The 22956-nt window shown below is 36.6% G+C and overlaps 1 protein-coding gene across 5 annotated transcripts in view; it reads right to left on the bottom strand.

Moving 5' to 3' along the window:
* Positions 1 to 22510, bottom strand: part of Teh1 (tipE homolog 1 phospholipid transfer protein) — a 104106-nt gene extending 81596 nt beyond the window's left edge. For all 5 annotated transcript variants that reach the window (XR_013001430.1, XR_013001431.1, XM_031986052.2 and 2 more), the window contains exons 1-2: positions 19760 to 22510; positions 17019 to 17352 (exon numbers count right to left, since the gene is read on the bottom strand). Coding sequence is in view for 3 of the 5 variants with exons in the window: in XM_031986052.2 (XP_031841912.1) it covers positions 17019 to 17352; positions 19760 to 20306 (881 nt within the window). In the remaining 2 variants the exon portion in view is untranslated. The remainder of the gene's footprint in view (positions 1 to 17018; positions 17353 to 19759) is intronic.
* Positions 22511 to 22956: the final 446 nt, after the last annotated feature.

Here is a 22956-nt window from a genome sequence, read left to right as displayed (position 1 = left end):
TGAACATAACCGTTCTCATAATCGAGTTAGTGAGACTTCTGCAGGCTCCCCTGCCTCTTTTCGCTGCGTGCCAAAGTACCTGTAGAATAAAAATGGATACGGACACCTGCAACAGTCGCACTTGCCAGCGACAGACTGTCGAAAGGTAATGAAGTAAGACTACTTGTCTCGACAAAGTCGTCTAATGAAGAAATTCATTGCAGACTGTGCCCTGGTATCGGCTTGGCAAGGAAACAATGTTGGTTTTCAATAGCGGCAACAGTTCCCATTAACTTTTTATTATTTTTACATCGTTCCTGACTCAATTCATTTCTCTTATTGAATATCGTAAAGTTGCTGATCGTTAAATTTGTCTTGATGCCAACTACAATGTCAACCCATAAGAAACAGGTGCTAATATGGAAAAAATAATGATGATTAAAATACTATTCAAAATTCCAAAATATTTAGGAGATTATTCTTATCATCAATTGAAGATTTCAATCATATATTGTCTTTTTTTGTGTTTTCAATGGCAACGAAGGTAACTTGGATATCTAACAAAGGAATCTTTTCAACCAGCACAGGCTGATTTTAATGAAACTTATGTGAGACATTGTAGTTCTCAAGAAAATATTTGACATGTATTTTTTCTTATCCGGCAACATCCATTTTGAACGGGTGAAAACACCCCTCAAAGTTGAGGGTTGACAGTGTATTTTTTACAATATCGGTAAAACTAAGGGGTGCGGCAGAGAAATTATCTTGTTAAATTGTTCGCCTCAAAATGAACAATTTAGATTTCTTTTCTTTGCTACGTTGAACATATATGTTCAACCCTCAACTTTGAGAGGTGTTTTCATCCGTTCAAAGTAAACGTTGGCCGATAAGGAAAAATACGTGTCAGATATTTTCTTGAGAACTATGTTTCACATAAATTTCTTTAAAATCGGTGTCTGCTAGTTGAAAAGGTTCCCTTGTAAATTAATTGAAACACGCTGTATATTACGAAGATTAAAGAGATAACACAATATAATAAAACAATATTTTATTATATTATTTTTTCATACGAAACGAGTAATACATGTTCATGTTCATTAAATTCGTGTTGAATCTTCGTTTCGAGTTCTACTTGCTCCAAGCATGGAAATAAAATACTGGCTCAAAATAAACCACGCGAAAGGATGGTACGAGCACGAACGGGAGCAGAAAGAATTACGAAAGTTACGGGAAAGTTTACAAAAATCAGTCGGAACGATACGCGGGTATGTACAAGAGAAATCTCCACTTAAAAAACTTTCTGCTGAGGCGGAACGATCCGTTTGAGCGGTCTGTACATCGTGTTAGAAATGTGCTTCGCCCTCGCCATCGTGGCTCCGCCACTTCACTACTCTTAAATACCTACGACCGCGTACACTTCGTTTTTATTCTTCGGGTACTTTGGCACGGAGCAGAAGAAAAAAAGCGCTGAGGTCGAGAGCATCCGCTCTAACTCGGCTATCAGAAAGTCGTCCGGAAAATGGTTACTCCTTTACTCTTGCCAACCGAGGAAATATCATGCCTAGAACCGTGGACTTTTCACCTTCAACGACAATTCTTTGATATCCAAAATATACGAATAAATCGGATTCGGGACAATTGAAATTCGTTCTGAAGTTTTCGTTAAGAAAAAATATTATAGGTATATTATAATTTTATGCGTAGTAACCTTCAATTAGGTAGATTTTTTTGGTACGTTTGAATACTATAAATAAAAACATGAATTAGTAAATGAATAAGTATAGTAATTTGTAATATATACCTGCTACTATATATGTAAAAGTTAGAAAAGACTCTAATCAAATTAATATTTAAACAGATGTAAAAGATAAAGTTTATATACCTAATAATCAGTTTACATTATTGTAATTCGAACAGAAATGTCATAATCACATAAATGACTGGATTACAATATATTGATTACAATATAATATTTGATTTTATTTTCGTATTCACTAACAAATTTCAAAACGTATAATCACCCAATCCAAAATACTACAATCTTATTTTACTTTATACTATTTAAATTAATTACTACATTAATATAACTTGAACTTCGCACGGTTAGTACCATAAAGTAACACACATTACGAATATCCTACGATATTCACCAAAATATATTTAAAATTCAAACTACCCTCGTTAGATTCTTCTCACTACTTTCATCAACCATTGTATGTTTAACGGATTGACGAATGTTTCACGAATATCTAGAAGTAAAAACAACGTAACACAGATACTATAACCGTGGACAAGCGATTTGCCCCGTCACGTTGACGTTCACCGATACTTTTCCTCCCGTCGATCTACAGGGGGCTGTTTGCGAGCAGGCGGTAAGACGACAAGCACGGCCGATCGATGAGTCTCGTTTCGCCATCTGTTCTCTTGAACTACTTCGGAACTCGATTCGCCGTTCCATACTTGCCGCATAACTTACTCAGGCCTGGCCCCGCAAATTGCATTAGGACCGTTTTTACACTCGACCGCCTACGCGCGGGATTTACAGAGGCGAGATTCAAAAGAGGAGGATCCCAACTTGTTAACTTAGCCCGTTCGTATTGTACGCCAATACCCAAGCGGACTATTGTGTACGTATATACAGGGTGTCAAGGAAATAGGCGATCAAACTTTGGTATCGTATTCTGCTACGAATAAGGAAGAAAAAGGGTCAAATAAATATAGGTACGAAAACGTCTTTTCTGATTGTGGGATCTGGAAAAATATTGTAGACATTTCGATTTTGGAAAAGTATTGTAGACGTTTTTGAAACTCGTTCGAAGAAATTGTTAAAATGTCGGAAACTTTGTTAAAGGCACTTCTAAAATGTTTAAGACTTAGTCAAAGAAATGATCGAAAATGAACTTTTTTAATGAGCCTGCAATTAGATTTACAACTGATATAAAAATTTTAATAGTGTTTGAAGGAAATTCTGCAGCATGAAATAGTACAATCGTATGATGTCGCGTTGAGTAAAGCTTTCGAAGAATATTAATTAAGGACAGTTAACTTGTAAAATCAGTATTACATAAATGTATAATCAATACAGATGTTGAAAATATATGCGAACGAAGGTGTTACGATTAACACTTAATGACACCATTAATAATTATAATTCTTGGTTAATCGGAGAATTTCATCAGCTGATACGGTTATTATTCTTGCTGTGATTTTCATATTTATGAGGGTATAATTAATAATCCACCAGCCAAATTGATTTAAACAGTATTCGGCGAGAAACTAGCAGAGAAATTCTTTTTACTTTGCATATAAATGAAATCGACTCGCGTCGCTTCGCTAATTATTCCACATTGATTTATTCGTGTCGTTTAGCCCAGGGTACAACGTTTTGCATCATCGATCACCGGGGCGAGACAGGGCAAATTGAATTTCTTTTTAGGGAGGGGCGGAGTTATTATCCGATTTTCTTGGATTGCACCGATGAAAAAAACATATTTTTCAAGATTTTATTAAGACCACTCCTGGCAGCGAGCACCATCTGGCCTATATTCGAAGGAAAACAATGCCTTCCCGGAGAGATTGTAAGAAAACGAGCTTCCCAACTATCTTTTCGTTTTTACAAAGTCTCGTATTGCACTCATTTCACGGCGCTTTGTTGAAGGAAGAGAAAAACACTGATTAAAAACAACGGGATACACATGAAATTCAATGATTATTCTAGAAATATTGTAGCTAAGCTAACAGATTAAAGTTGATTTTATTAAATTTTTAATAAAATAGAGACAATAAATAATAATTTAAAATAATTCAACGAGTTATTTAGATTGGCACTTATTCCCATATGAATATTGAATATTAATATAAATAAGTAACAAAAAGCGGTTAACGAAAGTTTCATCAAGAAATAAACTAAAACAAGAAATTATAATATATCATAGTGAAAATGAAACATATGAGAATAATGTATAAATTTCACAATGACATTTAACAAATCCATTATTTACAGGCTATTTATATGCTTAACGTTATACATTCATAAACTTTTTTCATTGCTTTTCGACTTAACAAGAATAACTAATTAGATCATGCGAAATTTCATTGTTATTTAAGGCGAGTAAACGGAAACGAATGAAAATTAAGTTTAAAATTCCATTTGAGTAATCAGTTTACGCCGATAATGCTCGACTCCGTGTTGCGCTGCAGTTTATTGGTGTTTGGAAACGTTAAAACGATTAAAAGCTCGTTGAAAAGTTCCTTCGTGTCGGTATTAGCCCGAACAAAATCCGGCCGATGCACTTCTCCCTGATGAAAAATTGCCTTGTTGGTGGTCCGACCGGCTACGCGGAAGAGAAACTATTCGTGCGCGCTATTTTGATTAATTGAAAAAAATGCGGCAGTCGCCGGCAACAGCGAAACAGAAATTCCGAGGCAACGATAAACTAATGGGATGGTGATAATTAGTCCGTGCGTCGTCGCGGGGAGTCGATATATTAGGCGAAGATTAATCGTCCCAGACTGATACGCTGTTGCGGAACCTGTTTGTCCGATATCTTCGTGTATTATACTAATGAGGAAGTCGTCGCTAATCTGTTGGACGACATCCAACACACTTCAGCCGGCTTGCTGTACTGTTACAGCTGTTCGACTCGATAATGAAGAATGATGGCGAATATCCGGTGCTTCTTCTCCTGATACTTTGAAAGTGTACCGGCATTCGTCAGTTAGGGGAAACTCGAGTTGATAAGGGTAAATTGATGCAATGGAATGACACATTCAGCAAGTTAAACTTATTCATTACTTAGACTGTGTACTAATATAAGCCCCATACAGGTCTGTGCCTTGCAAATAAGTTTTAGTTCTTTCTTCCAACACAATCGATTTATAATTTATTGCTTTTTTTTAGAAAATTATAAATGATATTTTTTATATTGACAAGTCCTAGTTCTATGTGTTTAGGGGCTAAACAACTTTCTTGAGTTATGAGTATGTTATATAATGTTATTAAACGAAGAAGGAAGTATACATTTCAAAGAAACTTAGATGAAATTATTTTGCCAAATGTATGTGATAATATGCAGGACAATGAATTTTACAGTGCCATACTTATCATTTGTAATGATTCTATAAATCTTAGAAATCGTTTTCTTAATAACATCATATTTTGAAGTACATATACATTTTGAATCCTTTTTTTAACATTCGATCGTCACTTATACCTTGATACTATATTTTGAGGTGAACTCTACGGAATCATAGGAATAAACTACATTCAGGTCGAGTTTAATAATAGCAGGGTCTTTTTGTGAATCCTCGCTCTTTCGGCAACAATGTACGATATACCATTTTCATCCTTATAAATATAATTTCATGTTAATTCACAAATTAATTGATTTATCTTTAATTTGTAGTTACAAGAAGTTAATTTATATGCATTAGACACGATGTAGGTGAATTAAAAAAATCATTTTGAACGTTAATTATTATTGTAATCACTGATAAAAACATATTAAAGCAGAAATTAGCCAGATTGTTTCAACTGAATTTCATAGAAGGAACGGAAACAATGAACTGTTATAATTAGCGAAAGGATTAAAAATATATAAGAAATTATTAAAAGCACGCCAATATGACGCAGCCTGTAATTATTAAATCGCTCATCTGTTTAACCAAAGTAGAGATGAATCCACTCTGCCTTGCCACTTGAAGTTTGACCTTATTTCCACAAAGATTAAAGTTTCATTTATCGAGTAAAAGCACTAGCTCCTCGCGACCTTGTATGCATCGGCATACGTGCAAGCCAAACTCCGATTTCATCTTTTCCGAGCTCACAAACGAACACTTCATTATTTATTTTAGGCGTTCGTCCCGCACCAACTAATAAGGTTAATTAAACGATAATTCCCTTTCCAACGTACTCTGTTGTATTTTCAATCGAATATTGCAACCGAATCGACATTTTCGTACCAAATAAATATTTTGCATTTAATCTTTTGCAATAAATCCTGAAACTTTACTAAAATCCCTTTCTCCACTTTCATAACTTCATTCTATTATAAATGTTAATCTTCTTATTAAGTTTCACAGTAATCAAGATCATATGACATTACTTAACAATTGTAAACACTAAATATATAATAATTAATTTTTCTTTTACAATAACTACTTGAACTGCCAATCTTTGCGATAATATGAATTTCTGTAAATTGATTAATAGAAACATATATCGAACAAATAATTATTTTCCCTTTTCAAAAACTTTGAACAGTTGAAAATAAATTATATAAACAAAACTAACAGTACCATCGTTACTTTAGGTAAAACATAATATTATTTACCATCATTATTAACCTCTTCCCTTAAAATATCGAGTCAGACTCGTGGCGAAGATTTCAAATAGAATTTAACAAACATAAACGTTATTCAATTCTTGGAATGAAAATTACATATTATTCCTCTGTTATCAATGATTATACCTTAGAGCACACATTGACAAAGAATAATACTGAAATTTTCTCTTATTTTCAATAAATCATTAATAACAAAGTGCCTAGATCGATCACAGTTCACAAAGAAATCATAGGGCAAGGGTTTAACAAATATTTTTACTCACACACGAATCATTAACATGGCTCGCATTTCCCCCTATTGCTATCCACATAGTTTATCAACGTAAAAAAAGTGCAACGCAGGAACACAGTATCTTTTATTTATTTACCGATTACCAGTTTCACTCAAACGAGACACATCGTTTTGCACGACCCCAATAGAGACGAAAAACCGGCGGAATGGTGAAATAAATGTCGGACAGTTACAAAAAAAAAAAACAGAGGAAGAGAAACGGGACAACGCGCTGAATGTTTTAGCGCGGTTTAAATCAGTGGAACGTGTTGGTTTTATTGGAACAAATCCGTGAGTCGTCGCTCGTCAGAAGTAATTAAACTACAATCGTGACTAATGGTGGGCCAGATAACTGGTTCCATGCGGTCCGTACCGAGCCACGCCGTCTGTAACTGCGTTTCGACGACATGTGGGCGGAAGGATTCGTCCCTGTGAAACCACGCCACATTTCTACCCGTTGCTGGTGCACGCTCGTGTGCGCGCAGCCTCGAAGCCGCGTCGTGGGACTGATTCAGTTTGATCGAAACCATAATTCCGCGGGCCGGGCATAAACCGTATGGCACATAGGATATATCGAATGGCGCGTATTGTAACGTGTAATACGGATGCCGGGATAGGAAATAGAACAATCGGGGACGGTGCACGTTACTTCGAGTACCCAAGACCGGCTCTTCTACTTTCCCTCTGGCTAGGGGATTACGCTAAGACTCCATTATCAATGGCATATTTTTCGGAAATTTTCGTTTTTCTTGGCACAGGTTGTGATGTTAGGTAGTTGAAAGAACAATGTTAACATTAGTGATAGATTGAAACCAGAGTTCACTACGTACCAAATATATTACCCAAAGTTCACATCATAAGGTTCGAATATCATTCACCCCTTCGGTACAATAGATGAGAAAGAAACGATGTTACAGTATCATTTCTTCGACATCGAGAAACCGAGATATACCGTCCACTGTAGTAAAAGGATTAATAAAATATGAAATCTTTGTGGTATTCGTGAAGTATTCGGGTTTGACGAGCTAACATCAAACTATAGAATGTACTTGTAAGTACTTCGAGATTAGAATGAGTTGAATGTTTTATACGTAGTAATTAAATGAGGGTCAAAAAAGTACTGTGTATCGGTGACAATGAATGTAAACGAGGAAAATTTTGCGAGGAATATGTCAATATATACAATATTTCTAAGAAAATTCAAGAGGGATGTCAACGTTTGTGAGAAACGACAAGTTTCTTTAATGTATTAATGTTTCAATTTTCAACAATATGGATAACTTAAAAAACATTTTGTTCATGAAGAAAATGGTTGTTTATACGCCAAGCTTTATTAGTTTCGCGTAAGAAGAACAGTTACGTCACCTTTGAACGGTAAAGCAGTACGAAAACAAGCTGTTTATGTCTCGGATAATGTTAATGAAAAACAGAGTGAATAGGAAAGCGGAACGAGACAGATACTGTTATGAAGTTATAAAGTTAAGCTCACACCAACTTTCCACTCGTCGGTGTTGTATTATTCCTTTTGTATTTCAGAGTTATTACGTCTTTATCGCGAGCGTTTTGGAATTACAAACATTCGAACTTCGTACTTTATGAAACAGGCTAGCAGACGTGTTTGTTTAAAACAACTGACAGTTGTGTTTGCCTCGCTTTGGATTTCACTTTAATTCGCGAGTGCTTTGGTTGTAAAATTGTAACGGCGGAGTGTATCTTTTACGAATGAAAAGTTTGTTTCCATGAAATGATAGGTGTAAAAAGGAATGTATATCCTTTCTGCCATAACTTCGAATATAAATATTCTATAGTACATTATAACGCATCTATAATTCAATTTAAATTAAAAAATGAATGAAATAATACATCATAAAACACAGTACATCATAAAAGTTCAAATGAATTCAATTCACTGTGTTCAATAATGAGGCGCGAGATACAAATATTCTAAAATTAGACTTTCTTAATTCGTCGTTCGTTTAATTTGTAAACAGTTTCTTAAATTACATAGCTCTTCCACATGAAAATTGATATCTGCTAGTAGAAATCCAACGTTGCATTCTACAAGAAGCAGCAACTTGAATCAGGTTAATTCAAAATCGATGTACCCAATTTAGAACGATACAAGTTTCAAAGATTTGAATCGGATTAAGATGAGAAACAAAAATGAGAGCTACTAACAATAAGGTATAGTCGATAGATTCTAATGAAATTAACTCTACCTCAATAGAGTTGAATGCGACAAATCGGGAATTAATAGATTTGAATTGGACTGAACTACAATTCAGTTCAGAAACCAAGAAACTACAGATCTGACGGCCAATATAAAATAAGTAAAATGTATGCAATAAATTATATTTTTTGAAGCTTTGCTTTCCAGAAAATCGTGCTTAAATATGTTATATCGGCAGTTATCTAAATGCATAAATAATTTTCTCTTAAATAAGTTCATAAATTTAATATAATTACCCCAAAGTAAAGTATATCATACTTTCTAATAAACAGTCGTTTAAATGAGTAGTTTTTTATCTTGCGTATATCACCTTGCGTGTGTTCACAAGTTGAACTCGTTGCTTTGAGGCTTATGACCTAGGGACGATTCTAGTCAGTGTTTGTTAACTTTGGATCGATTCAACTTCGACATTCAATTTTCGACTAATTCAACTCAATCCTACGATAATCTGATCTGAAACTGTTGATCCGGGATGGATTCAATGAGAATCTTTCAATTCGACCAATTTGTACACTTAATCTTAGGTTGTTCTGATCCACATTCCTTAACTTCGTGCTAAAGAGATCCAGATCGACTAATTTGCGAGTAGTTTGACCCGTTACGGTATGCGTATGCACTCCAATTTCCTGGAGAGAATTGTAATAACCACCTAATTGTCTATTCTAACAAATATAATCTTTATAAACTTTCTGAGCAAATGCATTTATTTAACGCTAAAGCAATTATTATTGAATGTACAGCTATTCTTATCACATTCAATCAAAATAAAAAACAATTTATCAGTTGAAAACAACTTTCAGTCACTAAAATTGTTCACATTTCACTTTCAGTTACAAACATTGGTAGTATTTCACTATTAGTTACAGTAATTATTAACATTTCACTTTGAGTTATAAAAACTGTTAACATTTCATGGAAAATAAATTAGAATAAATACTCATTCATTTATTTTGTCAAAAGTCAACATAAACTCCAAGAAAACGCCATCACAGTTTTTGTTAACTTAAAACAAGAAACATGAAATTCGTCATTTCAACAGGTCGGATTATTCCAGTGTTTGAAAAACACGAATGACGTCTCACACACTTTTCATCCGAACTCATTCAAATTTTTGGAGGATGACACGGTCAGACATGGAGTAATCCCCTCTTAAAATAAATTTCTCGGTGCCCGGTCCCTTTTTTACATCGCATGTCTGCAGGACGTTGCGCGATCCTTTGACACGGCATTCCAATTAAAAGTTCGAGAGTGTTTTACGCCTCCTTTCTGTTGCTCACCCCTTCCTAACCCATAGTTCGCATGTTGAACGGATCCGTAAATGTTCGCGACCACACTCGCGATCGTTTGCTAGAAACATCGCAAGACCTTGATTACCCGACCGGCTAAACATCGCTGTACGCGAGGCAAACAGAAACGTCGGACCAAACTAATAAAAGTTTCTCCCTCGACGAGATTTTCGGGCACTGGTGGATACTTTTGTGTTCGACGACAATGCGGTCAAAGAATGAAAAGTGTGCCCAACTGACTCTCGAATCTCGGTACGACGAGGAAACTAATGATTATAAAATCGGTGTATTTAGTGTTCAACGTTACTTCAGTTCCTTGTCTTTCAACCGTTAGAGAACTGGGAAACCTTTTCGTCAATAGAATTGTTTTATTATTTTTTGAATATACGAATATGTTCGAATAACTTTTTAAATATTATTTTAAGATTTATAAATCTTAAATGAAGTAAGGTAAAGAGTAATAACATACATTTATTAGAGAAAGGGAACAATGAGACTTGTGTATCAAAGCATCGTTTGTACGAATGGGATCACTGTAATCACACGTATATCAGTAAAGATTATACGTTACAAAATACATAAACCACTAGGTGACTTGAAGATACAGTTTCCATGCACTGTTTTATTTTGTTCGTAATTCGAAGTTGTAATTTTGTTAGACAGTAGTTCTCAGTTTGAATAACATAAATAAATACATTTTTTAATGTAACAGAAATTGAAACTATATTATGTAGTTTAATATATTCCAATTATTTTATAGACTTTTAAAAACAAACAAATTAAGTTAAATGTTCATGTAGTAAGTTGAAAATTTAAAGCGTTATGTTAGAAAAATATGTAGCTTCTATAGTTATTTTATAGACTTTGATGTATGTTCTTCGAATGTAGGACATTGTCGTAGTGCGCAGTCAATATATTGAAGTACGTAGCCGCGATGACATTATGGATTACACATTAAACCTGTTTGAGTAAGTGAAAAGGCATGATTGTAGAGTTCTGATTTGTAACTGTCGATCGTCATTGTAATTTCGCATTGATGGTTTTTATTAGTGGTTTCTGCTTTTCTACTAACGCGTTTAATTCTCGTCCGAGACAAAATTTTAACTAGATAATATATAACAAATAATAGCTGATATGAAATAATATCATATATAAATTATAGAATTTTATGCATTTGCAGCATCAAAATTCTACAAAAATGAGCACTTTAAACTTAATTTCATTTTTATTTGTAGTTATTCTTCATCGTTAACTGAATTTAATTTCATCAAATGTACATCTATAAATATTTTTATAAAAATGTATAGTATGATCTTCTACAGTCTAATCAGAAGTGTTCTCTGATAGCTTTTGAAATCGTTGATTAAGTGTAACATCTGAAATCCGATAAAACGATTTTGCAAATTTAGTGTTCAAAATATAATCATATACTCCATGAAAATACTTCAGAAAGTAGAATTTCAAATTCTATTCACTAAACAGGTGCATTGACGTCAATAATTTTGTATGAGTACATTATAATGTACGCTGTTCCGACATATTATTCAAATCGTAGTTATACACAAACGTAGCTTATCTGAAAATTGAATTCCTTACAGAAAAATGTGAATTCATTAAAATAATAAAATGTCAGAACATCCTCAACTTCTGTTCTTAATACAGAATAAATAATTAAATACTTGATATACATATTAAGTTCATTACTATTATTCTTCTCTAAATTTCAATATTTCTTTCTTCACTTCACTAATCATAAAAAAGTAAAAATATTTTTGCCATCAGTAAACTTTACAAATCAAACACTTTTATTCAATCATTATTTCAAATTGTTCTAAATAACAAAATATAGTACTCAAACAAATCATCAAAAAATAGTTTAAATATCAAATAAGATTTCGAAATTATTTTTCTTCAGTTGTGTTATTATAAACTTCGTTACATAGACATTATATACCTACTAAATATAATATCGCCAGAAATGTGCACCTCTAACATTGCATCGTACGAGACAAGTAAAATACGTGCAAGTTTCTGCCTCGACCTGGTATTGTGTTATGTGTCGACTTGAGGATGACTTAGAACTCATAGCATAAGTCTCCGAGACTTAATTTTACAAGCTGCAGGATGGCTTGAGTGCCACTCCTTGAACCTTTTCCCCGGAGTATCTGGCTCGATCTCGCTAATACAGACACGACACAGTTCCAGCAGCCGCTATAAAGATAACAAACGGGGCATAGCGGAAAAATAAGAATCTAGGAGCCTCGATGAGCCCGGAGGACGCGCGACAAACGATCGCGACATTTAAAATGGGCATATCTCCGAGTTTCGGCTGGGATCACGACTCTTTCATACCGCCATGCTGGCACGATGTAACACATATCGTGTAACCAGAGGCTGTTTCAGCAAATGACTCTGTATATTGTCTCCAAATATCTAGAATGCACTTTGTTCTTTTGATAAATGCAGATTTTACGTACGTGTTTATGTTGTTATTACCCAGCATTTTCGTTTTGTACGTGATAAGTGTATGGCAGAAATGGAACGAAGAAAAGTTTTCCCTTTGTTTGTGATAAGTTTGAAAATCTAAAAATCTAGAATGCAGTTTGTTCTTTGGATAAATGTTTTTAGATTATATGAAAATATGTGTTAATACAAACGTAATCACGCATGATACGATGATCTTCAAGTGTTTTAAACTCTATAAAATTCTATAGAGTTACAGGAGATGGGATCAATCAAGTTTAATGGAAATCAAAAATATGTCAGCTGAAGACTAATTTCTTAGACCGCATAAAACGTTGGTTTCTCTTCTATATTACGAAGTGCCCTTCGTGCTCGCATTATTTTTATTACATTATTTCAGGCAAAATGAAGGTATTTCGAGCTAGGAGTGCTCAGAAAAGTCAAAAGACACTAAAAGTGGCTTCTGTGATGCAGTGGCCCGTAATGGAGTAGGCTCCAGTTTTAATGCTGGAACCCGGACATTCATCTTTTCTGCGAATGTCGTAATAAAAACCGTACTCGTATGCAGATTTGTTATTAAACATGAAGTTGTGCCTGTGCTGGGAATTTAGTAATAAAGTTCAACAAAATACGAGTTTCAAAGAATATATTCAACCACACTTGGAGGTATACGAACTTTTTAAAGAAAAAATTTCTACGCCGCAGATGGGCAAACAATTAATTTTTTAATACCGAGAATTCAACAGAAGTTTATTTCCTACGTAAAATGCCTTACTTAAAATAATGATCAAATTTTTGTTTTGTATTTTGACGTTCTCAATAATGCATATTCAACCAAAATTATTGCATAACTATTGTGATAATTATTTAATTACACTTTACGAATCAACGGCACGTCATTTAGATACTGTGTACATAATAGTTGAAAGAATTTGTTTTTTACAACTTATTTTTTAAACTACTTGTGTGACTATTAAACTACGTATCTCTATGAAAATTATTACTTTCTCGTAGATTATTTTATAAAAGTTAAAATAAGGGATAAATTCTTTTCTCTCACGAGGATATATAAAATATATAAATATTTCTTATTTTATATTCACCAATATAAATATTTCTTATTTTAAATATCATAGTTCAGATATTAAATGCTACAAACATCTACATAAATGATATTCCAACTCTAGCGACCACCTATTCTCTGAAATGTTCAATTTTCATTTCAAAGAAACCAATATCAGGACCCGACAAAGTGGCAAGAATCATGTACCCAAATGCAATTGAAATTTTCTAATATTCCTGTCAAAAAGAATTACTTCCTGTTTGGAGATATTTTTCTTCGCGAAACGAGCACCAGTACAACACCTTCTCCCCAATACCTCACGCCGCCATGATCGATCACAAGAGTTTCCAACATAGTGAACTGCGTGCAAGTCGACGAAGTTCGAGATTATTGTGAAGTACTCTATCACTGCCGGTGATCCGATCAATACCTTTCAAAAGATACTTCGTCTTTTTTCGTATTCGTTTAGTCGTGCGAAAACTGTTTGACGGGTACGGGCGCTGCGCAATCGCCGATTGGAAGATTCAATCAACTGCGTTTCGCGGTACGTTTCGGTGACCATTACATTGTGAAGTGATGTCGCCAGTTAATAGTTTGCCAGTAGTTTTTCACTAGGACTATTATGATACTTTATATTTTACAAGAAATTAGAGTTATATTAGAACGCTTATATAATAGCTTGATAGTATAACATTAATCAAATATTTTCAAATAATTAATCAAATATAAAAACAAGATATTTATTGCTCATTTTCTTCTTCTAATATTTTCTACTACTCTGTTTATATCGTTTTCAAACTGCAAAGTCATTTCAAAATCACCTGAACATTTAGAAAATACTGTTAAAAACCTGAAAAGTAATTTTAGACAATATAATATTTTACATCCTAATTCATTAGTTTCCCTTATTTCTTATATTCGATCTCAATAAATACAGTTTATTTTTGTTATACACGTCCGTACAACAAAATTATATATTCATCTACTTTGTTCGAATGAACTGTTAATACGTTAACGATAATTATTAAAACAAATATCAAAATTCATAAAACACTCAACACTTTAAGAAATGTCACTGTCCTCTTCTTCAAACTCCATTTATATTTCATAACCCCCAGACTTCATACAGAATGCAGAACCGGTAATAAATGACAGTCGAACACCCACGAGCCATAAGACAAGACCATAGGATTCGCGACCAAACCAATATCAATGAAAGTTTCTTGGGACGTGAAACGGAATGACAGCTGGATCCTTCGATCATTGTAAATTCACCCTGAGTAACGGGCAAAGTCCGAGCTGATGAATAAGAAAGCATCCTCGAATCTCCGAACGACATTCTGTCGAGCCGATCCGGCAAATCCGGCTCGCCTATATTTACAACGCTGCTTTTGTTAGACAGATTCGGTGTTTTCGAAGTTCTTCAAACTCTCACGCGCGCATGTGTGTGTGTGTAATGATGCATTTAGACCAAACGAACGAATGCACGTTGGCTGCCCACACCGATGACATTCATGTCCAAAGGAGCATTCGTTGAACATAGTAGATATTCAGGTCATTGAAATAAACGGGAAGATACCATTTTACATAAAAAAATATTTATATAAAGTATATTAATTCTTCGTACTCGAAAGTTATTTCGGTATAAATATTCGTAGCTTTTCGATAAAATATCAGTGACATTTTTTACAATTAAAAGAAAGGAAAAGTGTACATGAATTAAAAACTGAAGTATTTTATTTCAGTGTTTCGTGTATTGAGCCTTCGAGAATTAATGTCATCATATTGGCGACATTGATTTTTGGTATCTATAACTGAAAGTTACAAGATGTAGCTTAATTATTTAAGTTATGAAATATCAAAGTATGATTTTCTTGTTTTCTAATATTTAAGAATCTGCCTGTGAAGGGACAACACGTTAAATCAGAATCAGTACTCAATATCAAATTTTATAATTTTTAGCAAATCAAATAGTGATTAAAAGTTACTTCATGAGTACAAAGGGTTAATACACAAATTTGCAGTAACATAAATTACATAAATGAACAAGTAGCAAAAGATCACCCTCAATCTAGCAATACTATATGCATTTCAGTTCTGAAATTATACTTTCTCATATTCGTTCACGTTTGCAACGAATATGTCCTCAATTGTCGTTTCCATTAATCAAGCACGAATTTGTTGGACTGGAGAGCATTCGTCTATTTAGACTAAACACACCGTAAGGCAGACATCAACTACGAAGAAAATGTTTAACACGTTCGGCATAGATAGGAACTGTAGTTCCCAAGAGCGAACCCCGCGGTCAATTTGGTAACTACCGTATTTCCTTGTAACCTACAGTCTCGCCTTAAGATACCGAACAAATGTTTGTTGGCCCCTTATTCTGACAAAATTCAACGAATATTCAACAAATGCTAACTTGAGTTTTGAAACAAGTACTGAAAATACAATTCGTCCACGCACCATTTAAACTCATTGAGACCAAGATCACGTTGTCTTATTCTTTAGCCTAAAAAATCTATTGTACACATACATATTTACTGATATCAATATTTATTATAGTTTAAAAGAAACTAGTCTAAACAGTTCTTAAACATAAATATTCAAATATAATAAGCCTCATAGATTAAGACAAGAAATAATTAATGAAATCCGATAATATATTAGAAACAATCACTTCGTATGAAGATTGTCGCTGTGGGGTCAACTATATAATCAGACTTCCACGTTCACTGTAAACATATATTGGTTACCGTTCACGCCAAACAAGCACAGATATGTTAAAAACAGGAGCAAATTGAATATTCTTTTAGTTGGTATAAAAGCACGGCATTGAATTACAACAGTATCACCTGTAGAACTACTGTCCATCCACGACTTGATGGCTAGACAGAGAAGGCGGATCTAATTGGTGAATTTTTACCTCATCTTTTATTTTAATTTACCCTTTGTCAATACCGTTACTCGTAACTAATCAAAATTACATACAAAACACACAGCCACAGGTCTCTTTACCCCTGTGCCGTCCAGGTAGCTACTAAATACTGTACCGTACAGTTAGAAGGTGACTTCATGTCTAGCAGAACTACACAGGGGCAGAAGGTGTCTTTCTTGTTTAAAGTTCTATAGTTTAGATTGATTAGATATAACCATATTATCAAATAGTAAATTAATGATTGAAAATATCAGAAATCAGGAAAATAAACCAACAGAAGGTGAGAAAAAATGGAACCTGATCAGTCTGACAAATTCCTTAACCTAGCCATCAAGTGATCTCCTAGCAGTGCAGTTAGAAACAAGAAATTGGAATTCGTACATTTTGGAAATAGTTCCCATCTGTCCCGAATGTGTTGGTAGAGTAATTATTTGAATAGTTTACCTGAGATCGTTGCCTCTGCCCCTTCGGATCCCGCGCGACGAATGTCGGGGCGGCGGACTGCACCTACAGTCACAGTGCATCACACACAGAGCGACGCTGGTCGCGAGAGTCACTACGAACGGTGCCGCGAAGAAGTGTATGATGGTGGTAACCTGCGCCTCGCGGTCATAGTTCGCCATCACTATGCTGCCGTTCACACGGCTATAATGGCAGGGGAACTTCGCACCCTCGTAGCCCAATTCCCGGGTGAAATTGTCGCAGTCAACGATCGGCGGATACCCGCACCCTTTGATGTTCACCAGGAGGGCCGCCTCGACGTCACCCGGCGTCGGCACTGTTGAGATATGTTCTCGGTTTAGTAAGGTATTGACACAATTTGAAGGGGGTTTTCTTTTCTTTCTTTTTTGTTTCTTTTTTAAGGTATAATGAGTGAAAATTAATGAATTGTATCGATTAACCCATTTGCATCATCATTGGTCTTACGTCACGTTTAGACCTCATTTGGATGAATTCAACATGAATGTATTACTGTTATTTTTATACTGTGATTGTTGTCGTACTGTAATCATTATTATTTAATTAAATGGTGTCAATAAGAAATTTTTCTGTTAGATTCCAAGTGCCTATTGTGATTAATTTTTGGAATGATATGTGTAAGATGCCATGAAGGTGCATCACTTTTTGAAGTTTAATATTATTACTATAAATAGTATATTTCATCTGCAGTAATAAAACTACATGTATCGTAATGAATTCTACTTTTTTTATGTAAATACAACCTTTGATTCTCCATAACAGAAGCACTTACTGATCATATGAAAATGAAACTAGAAACATTGGCATTTTTGAGATAGTGCAATTTCAAAGTGATTTCTAAATAATTTTCAAAGTTCTTGCATTTTAGATGTAATACAAACAAATTTCATCATCAGAGTATACTTTTCATGTAATCATGCAAATGGATTAAATTAACCCACAAAGCTTTTTATTTGTCTTCTGATACAATTTACTGTTGTTTATTATAAAACCTAACAATTCGTTATTGAAACAAAGACAAGTGATTAAATGAGGTAATATACTTTCATAAAGAACATTTATATAATTAACGATTTTTCTAATCTGTAATGTACTCTACAATGTAGGAATACATTGTGATATTAAATATACAACTAAAGAAATATTAAATATACTGTCGTTCCATACAACGGAGTAAGAAACTAATAACGTAGAAAAACTATAAAACTGTGCAAACTTAAAAGTAATTCCACTTTTCATATTAAATTTTCACAAGACGAACTTTCTTATGTGCAACACTTCTTAAACTTTTATAACCTCGTTAAAGATAAATTGGTGAAATAGAAAACCTCTTCTCATGAGTTATGACGCATATATTATGTATTTTAAAGATTCGAAATAAAGTTGATTTTACGTCTAAAATATTTATTGAATTCTTATTATCTCTGATTAACCTATGAACACGTGATACCGTATAAAATCTTTCAGTTTTGCTATGAAACGGAAGAGAGGGTCCAACACCACTCATAATTATTCGAACGACAGAGATTTCGCTTTACCCCGCTTTTGAGAGGCAATTATAAATGTCCCATGGAATTGCTGGTATAATTGTCTCTTTACCAGAGCAATTAGCACTTTGCACTGTACAGCGATTGTTAATTGCACGCACTCTGAGTATCAGTTGTCAAATTTTATTTCTATTAAATTTTTATCAAACACATTAGATAATGTGATAAGAACTGTGTTTTCCACCAAGAAAGGAAACGTCAAAACAATTAAAGACACATTGAATTAAATACGAGTAGGAAAATTAATATAATTAATTCGACGAATGCCAAAAATCATTTAAACCACTCATCAAAGTAGAAGGTGAACGTTTTCTTGAACATCATTTATTAATAATTAATAAATAAATTTTAAGTAAATTCTTATATACTTGTAGTCTATAATATTGTAACACAAAATGATATTGTTTTTTAAATATAACAGTTATTAATCAACTTTTGTTATAAACAATGTTCTTATATATGAAGGTACCATAATATCCTTTGTCACCCTAATTCAATAGCAACTTCACAATTTTATATACTTGAACGTTTGAATCAGTAAAAATAGAAATTATAACTTTAGGCACTCCTGTTGGAAAACACCTTTGTTGTATATGCACTAAACTTAATAAATTTACCTCACTGTATAATTAACAAGATTATTTACCCAACACAGAGAACCATCCAAATTGACATCTTATGTTAACTTCACTTCAACAATATACAATTAATTTTCAAATATAGGTAAACATCTTAAACAGTTCATAATCAAAGAACTAATGTTAGAAAAAAGTTGTTCACGCAATAAATTTATTGCTGTGCATCGAAGTAAACAAAAGTCCCAGAAAACACAATCGTGAAGGTAGCCATAACAGCTACATCTACCCCAAAATCTTTCGAACGTTTAACCCCCATAAACCGTTTAATTCAATCAAATCCAAAATGTTTACTTAACAACCAACATTTCTTCGTTCTACACAGACTTGTAAATAAATTGTCAATAATCACTTTTTACGACTTTCGATATAATTGTTAATCATTACATTCAGACTCAGTTCCTTCAAACTCCCACATATCCTCACAGAAACATCATTAACGCATCCATGAACGCGAGACACGTTGGTCAAAGACGTCCGAATAGTTCCGAGTCAGCTACAGTACGCACGAGGTGATCCTTACCGGGAGTGGTGGAGGTGTGCACGACGCCGGCAGAGCTCGAGGAGTTCCCTTTACCGCCAGTGTCGTTCTTCATGCTGGCGTTGCTCCATGGCGTATACGTGACGTAGATATGCGTACACCTGTAGACATCGCTGGTGCATCCCTCGCGGCACGAGCTCCATGTGCAGTTGAACAGGCCGTAGAGCTCCTCGCGCCTGGACGTGGTGCAGATGACCGGCTCGGGCGAGAAATCGGCTGCCAGTGTGCTGATCGCCGGATCGACGTACAGTGGCACCAGGAAGAGCAACGCCGCACCGCCGGACGTCGCGACGAAGGCCAACGCCGAGGTAGCATAAAAGTTGAACCGCTGACGGCAGGTACGCCGTGGCGGTCGGCGCCGCGAAGCGCCGAACCCGAACTCCAACAGCTTGCGACGACGTAGCTCGCGCTTCTGGAAGTCGTGCTTCTCGTTCAGCTGGTGCTGCTGATGCCTATGCTGTCCGTGATGATCGCTCTGACACTGGACGCAGCTCGCCTCCAGCAAGAGCTCGGAGCTGCTCCCGCGCATCACCCGACCGCTCTCAGATAGGTGCCAACCGGATCTTCTTCAGGCTTTCGTGGCGAACGATCGAGGGTGCTCGAGGATCCTTATCTTCACTAGGACTCATCGAGTGCCGGCGGGGCTGCTTTGTCCGCTGATTTCGGGTCAGAGGCTGGATTGATACCGAGGCCGGGCGTCCTGGTTCGTCAGGCTGCACAAGACGGAGATTGCTTTCTGGACCGCTTGATTCACTCGTTCCTTGATAGGTCTCATTTAGTAAACACCTTTCTCGTATGCTAAATATTTCAATCTTACAGCTTGGCTCCTTTAGGCTATTATCTAAAATAACAAGGAATCTCTTTTGGTTCGATCCCTTTTCGACGTTTATTGACTGAATCCTCACTCCGTTGTCTTCTTTTCGTGAATAAACCCGTTAGGCTCGTTCTACAGTTTCGTTGATAACGTTAGTCCGAACGTTGGCAGCAAGCTGTCGTAGCGAACTGGAAGAAACGGCGAACGTTATCGTCGCCTCGGTGCATACGACCGTGTCATCGGAGTCTCGTGGAAAGCCTGCGAATCGTTTACGGAGGCACCGTGATCGGCATGCCACATTGCGTTAATACCGGTGCGTTCCCGTTTCCTCTGGTGTCCTTGACACGGCATCGCGCGGATCAGCAGATCCCGTTATCGCGTCATCTGAACCGTCTCGAAGAGGTCCCTCTCTTCCCGGGTGAGACTTACTATGTTCTTCTCCCGCAGATAAATAGGTCGGCTAGGCCTCGCGAAAGTTATCCCCGCGAAACAGCCGAAATGTTGGTTCTGTGTCCGGCCCGAGACGAACTCCTTGCAACTCGATTCACTTGCACTTTAGATTGTCCCCGTTTTCTCGGTATGCATAATGACCTTGCACGTTTAAAGTTCTTTTAGGCCATCGATGCCGAGCCGATCGATCACGACCTTTCGGCTGTAGTCATGATGTCGGGCCTAGAGCATCTCGGCGATGTTCCGAGTCAGCCCCCTCTGATCCGCACGGAAAAGTTTCAAGGACGTTATCTTCGCGCTAAGCACACCATCGAACGCTTTAACCGATTACTATCACTGGAACTTGGACTCACGATATCGGCGACGTGCCGCGAATCCCTTAACAATCGAACTTTACGCTAGGCCGTTTAGTGAAATTCATCGCTTTCGAACACCTTGCTAGATCAATGATTTTAAGAAGATCTCTGTTGAAACACTGGTTTGTTTCAACTTGAATTACAACGACGATATCACGCGCACACCAACCGACTCGAAAATGCCTACCAGGCGTTCCCCTTTGTACACCCGCTTTATCTTCGGTTTCGTTCAACAAATCAACCCAGCGTGCGTAATCATCGACGAAGAATCTCCCTGGCTAACGAGGTCGATGATCGATCGACAGCCGTTGCCATTAGCGCTTCTAATCAACAGGAGGCGCGTCCTGAACGCAAACGAAGGATAATACCGCTCGTGTCACGCGTCAAAAATCGATCGAAGCTTCTTCCTTCCCTCCGCGAAAGGATACTCCTTGTCCTCGCCTCTCGATACTGTTTCTATAACCCTGGAAATCCGATCGGCAATCGCGCGATCCAAAACCAACGCCAGATTCCCTCCTGGAACTCTTTAGAACCTTGCTTTCAGTATCTCCAGATAAATCCGAGGTAGATTAACGCGAACGCACAACGACGACTCTCTCCTTTCTTCCGAGAACTACGAACAACACGTCTCGCTGGCTTCGGTTACGATCCCATCCGCAAGTGGTTACCCTGTTGCTACCCGCTCGGAAATTTCCTCGATTTGTTTACCACAAAAACCATCCGGGGATCGATGAATCCTCGATCCGCTTGCTACCCCCTCAAGCTTCCTATCACTCCGCTGAATCCTCAATCAGCGAACGTTTCTCAACGACGACACGAAACCCGTTTGTAGCGAACTTTTCCTACGCGTTACACCTGACACCTCCACCTGCCTCTAATCGAAGACCAATAAACCCCCCGTGAAGCGACCGTCCGCGCCACCGCGATTCCGCCACGGGGTCCCCGGCACAGAGTGCAGGAGAGCTAGGAGTAAGATCCGTGTCTCGGCTCTTGTTACATCGGTTACCCACACCTGCGACTCTCGCGCGTTCCCGGTAGCATCCGCCTCGCGGATCGCGAGTTAAAGCGTGACTATCCGTCGAGCCTCAGCCTGGAGTCCTCGACGGGACAGGCTTTCGGTCCGAAGCGACAGGGCGGGGTTCCAGGCGCGCATGAGCGCGCGCTCACCCCCTCACCCCCTTGACCGCCAGCCGCCCCCACGTTGCATTCTCCTTGTTTACGCTCCTGCCCGCTTTGCTCCCGTTTTCCCTCCCCCCTTTCCATCTCCTCGCGCGCTCCAACCCCAGCGCATCCTTCTCCGACCATTATCATCCTTTAATTGCGACCCATAATTAAGCCAATTTTTAGGTTTCTCCTTTTTTTTACTCCTTTTTCGAGTGTCGTCTCTTTTTCGATTGGCGTTTCCCGTGACTTCACTTCAGGAAACACGATCGCAGCAAATCACACGCGCCACGAGATTCTTTTGCTTCCCGTTTCTGACGAACCTAGCCTTTTATTTAACGCGTCGACTGTTCCGATAAGGCACGGATAATATTGTTTTTCTTTTTTTTTGTACAGAT

The sequence above is a fragment of the Nomia melanderi genome, chromosome 2 (genome assembly GCF_051020985.1).
Source record: "Nomia melanderi isolate GNS246 chromosome 2, iyNomMela1, whole genome shotgun sequence".
NCBI lineage: Eukaryota > Metazoa > Arthropoda > Insecta > Hymenoptera > Halictidae > Nomia > Nomia melanderi.
The sequence above is the reverse complement of the archived record's forward strand: the minus strand, read 5'-3'. Positions and strand labels throughout refer to the sequence as shown.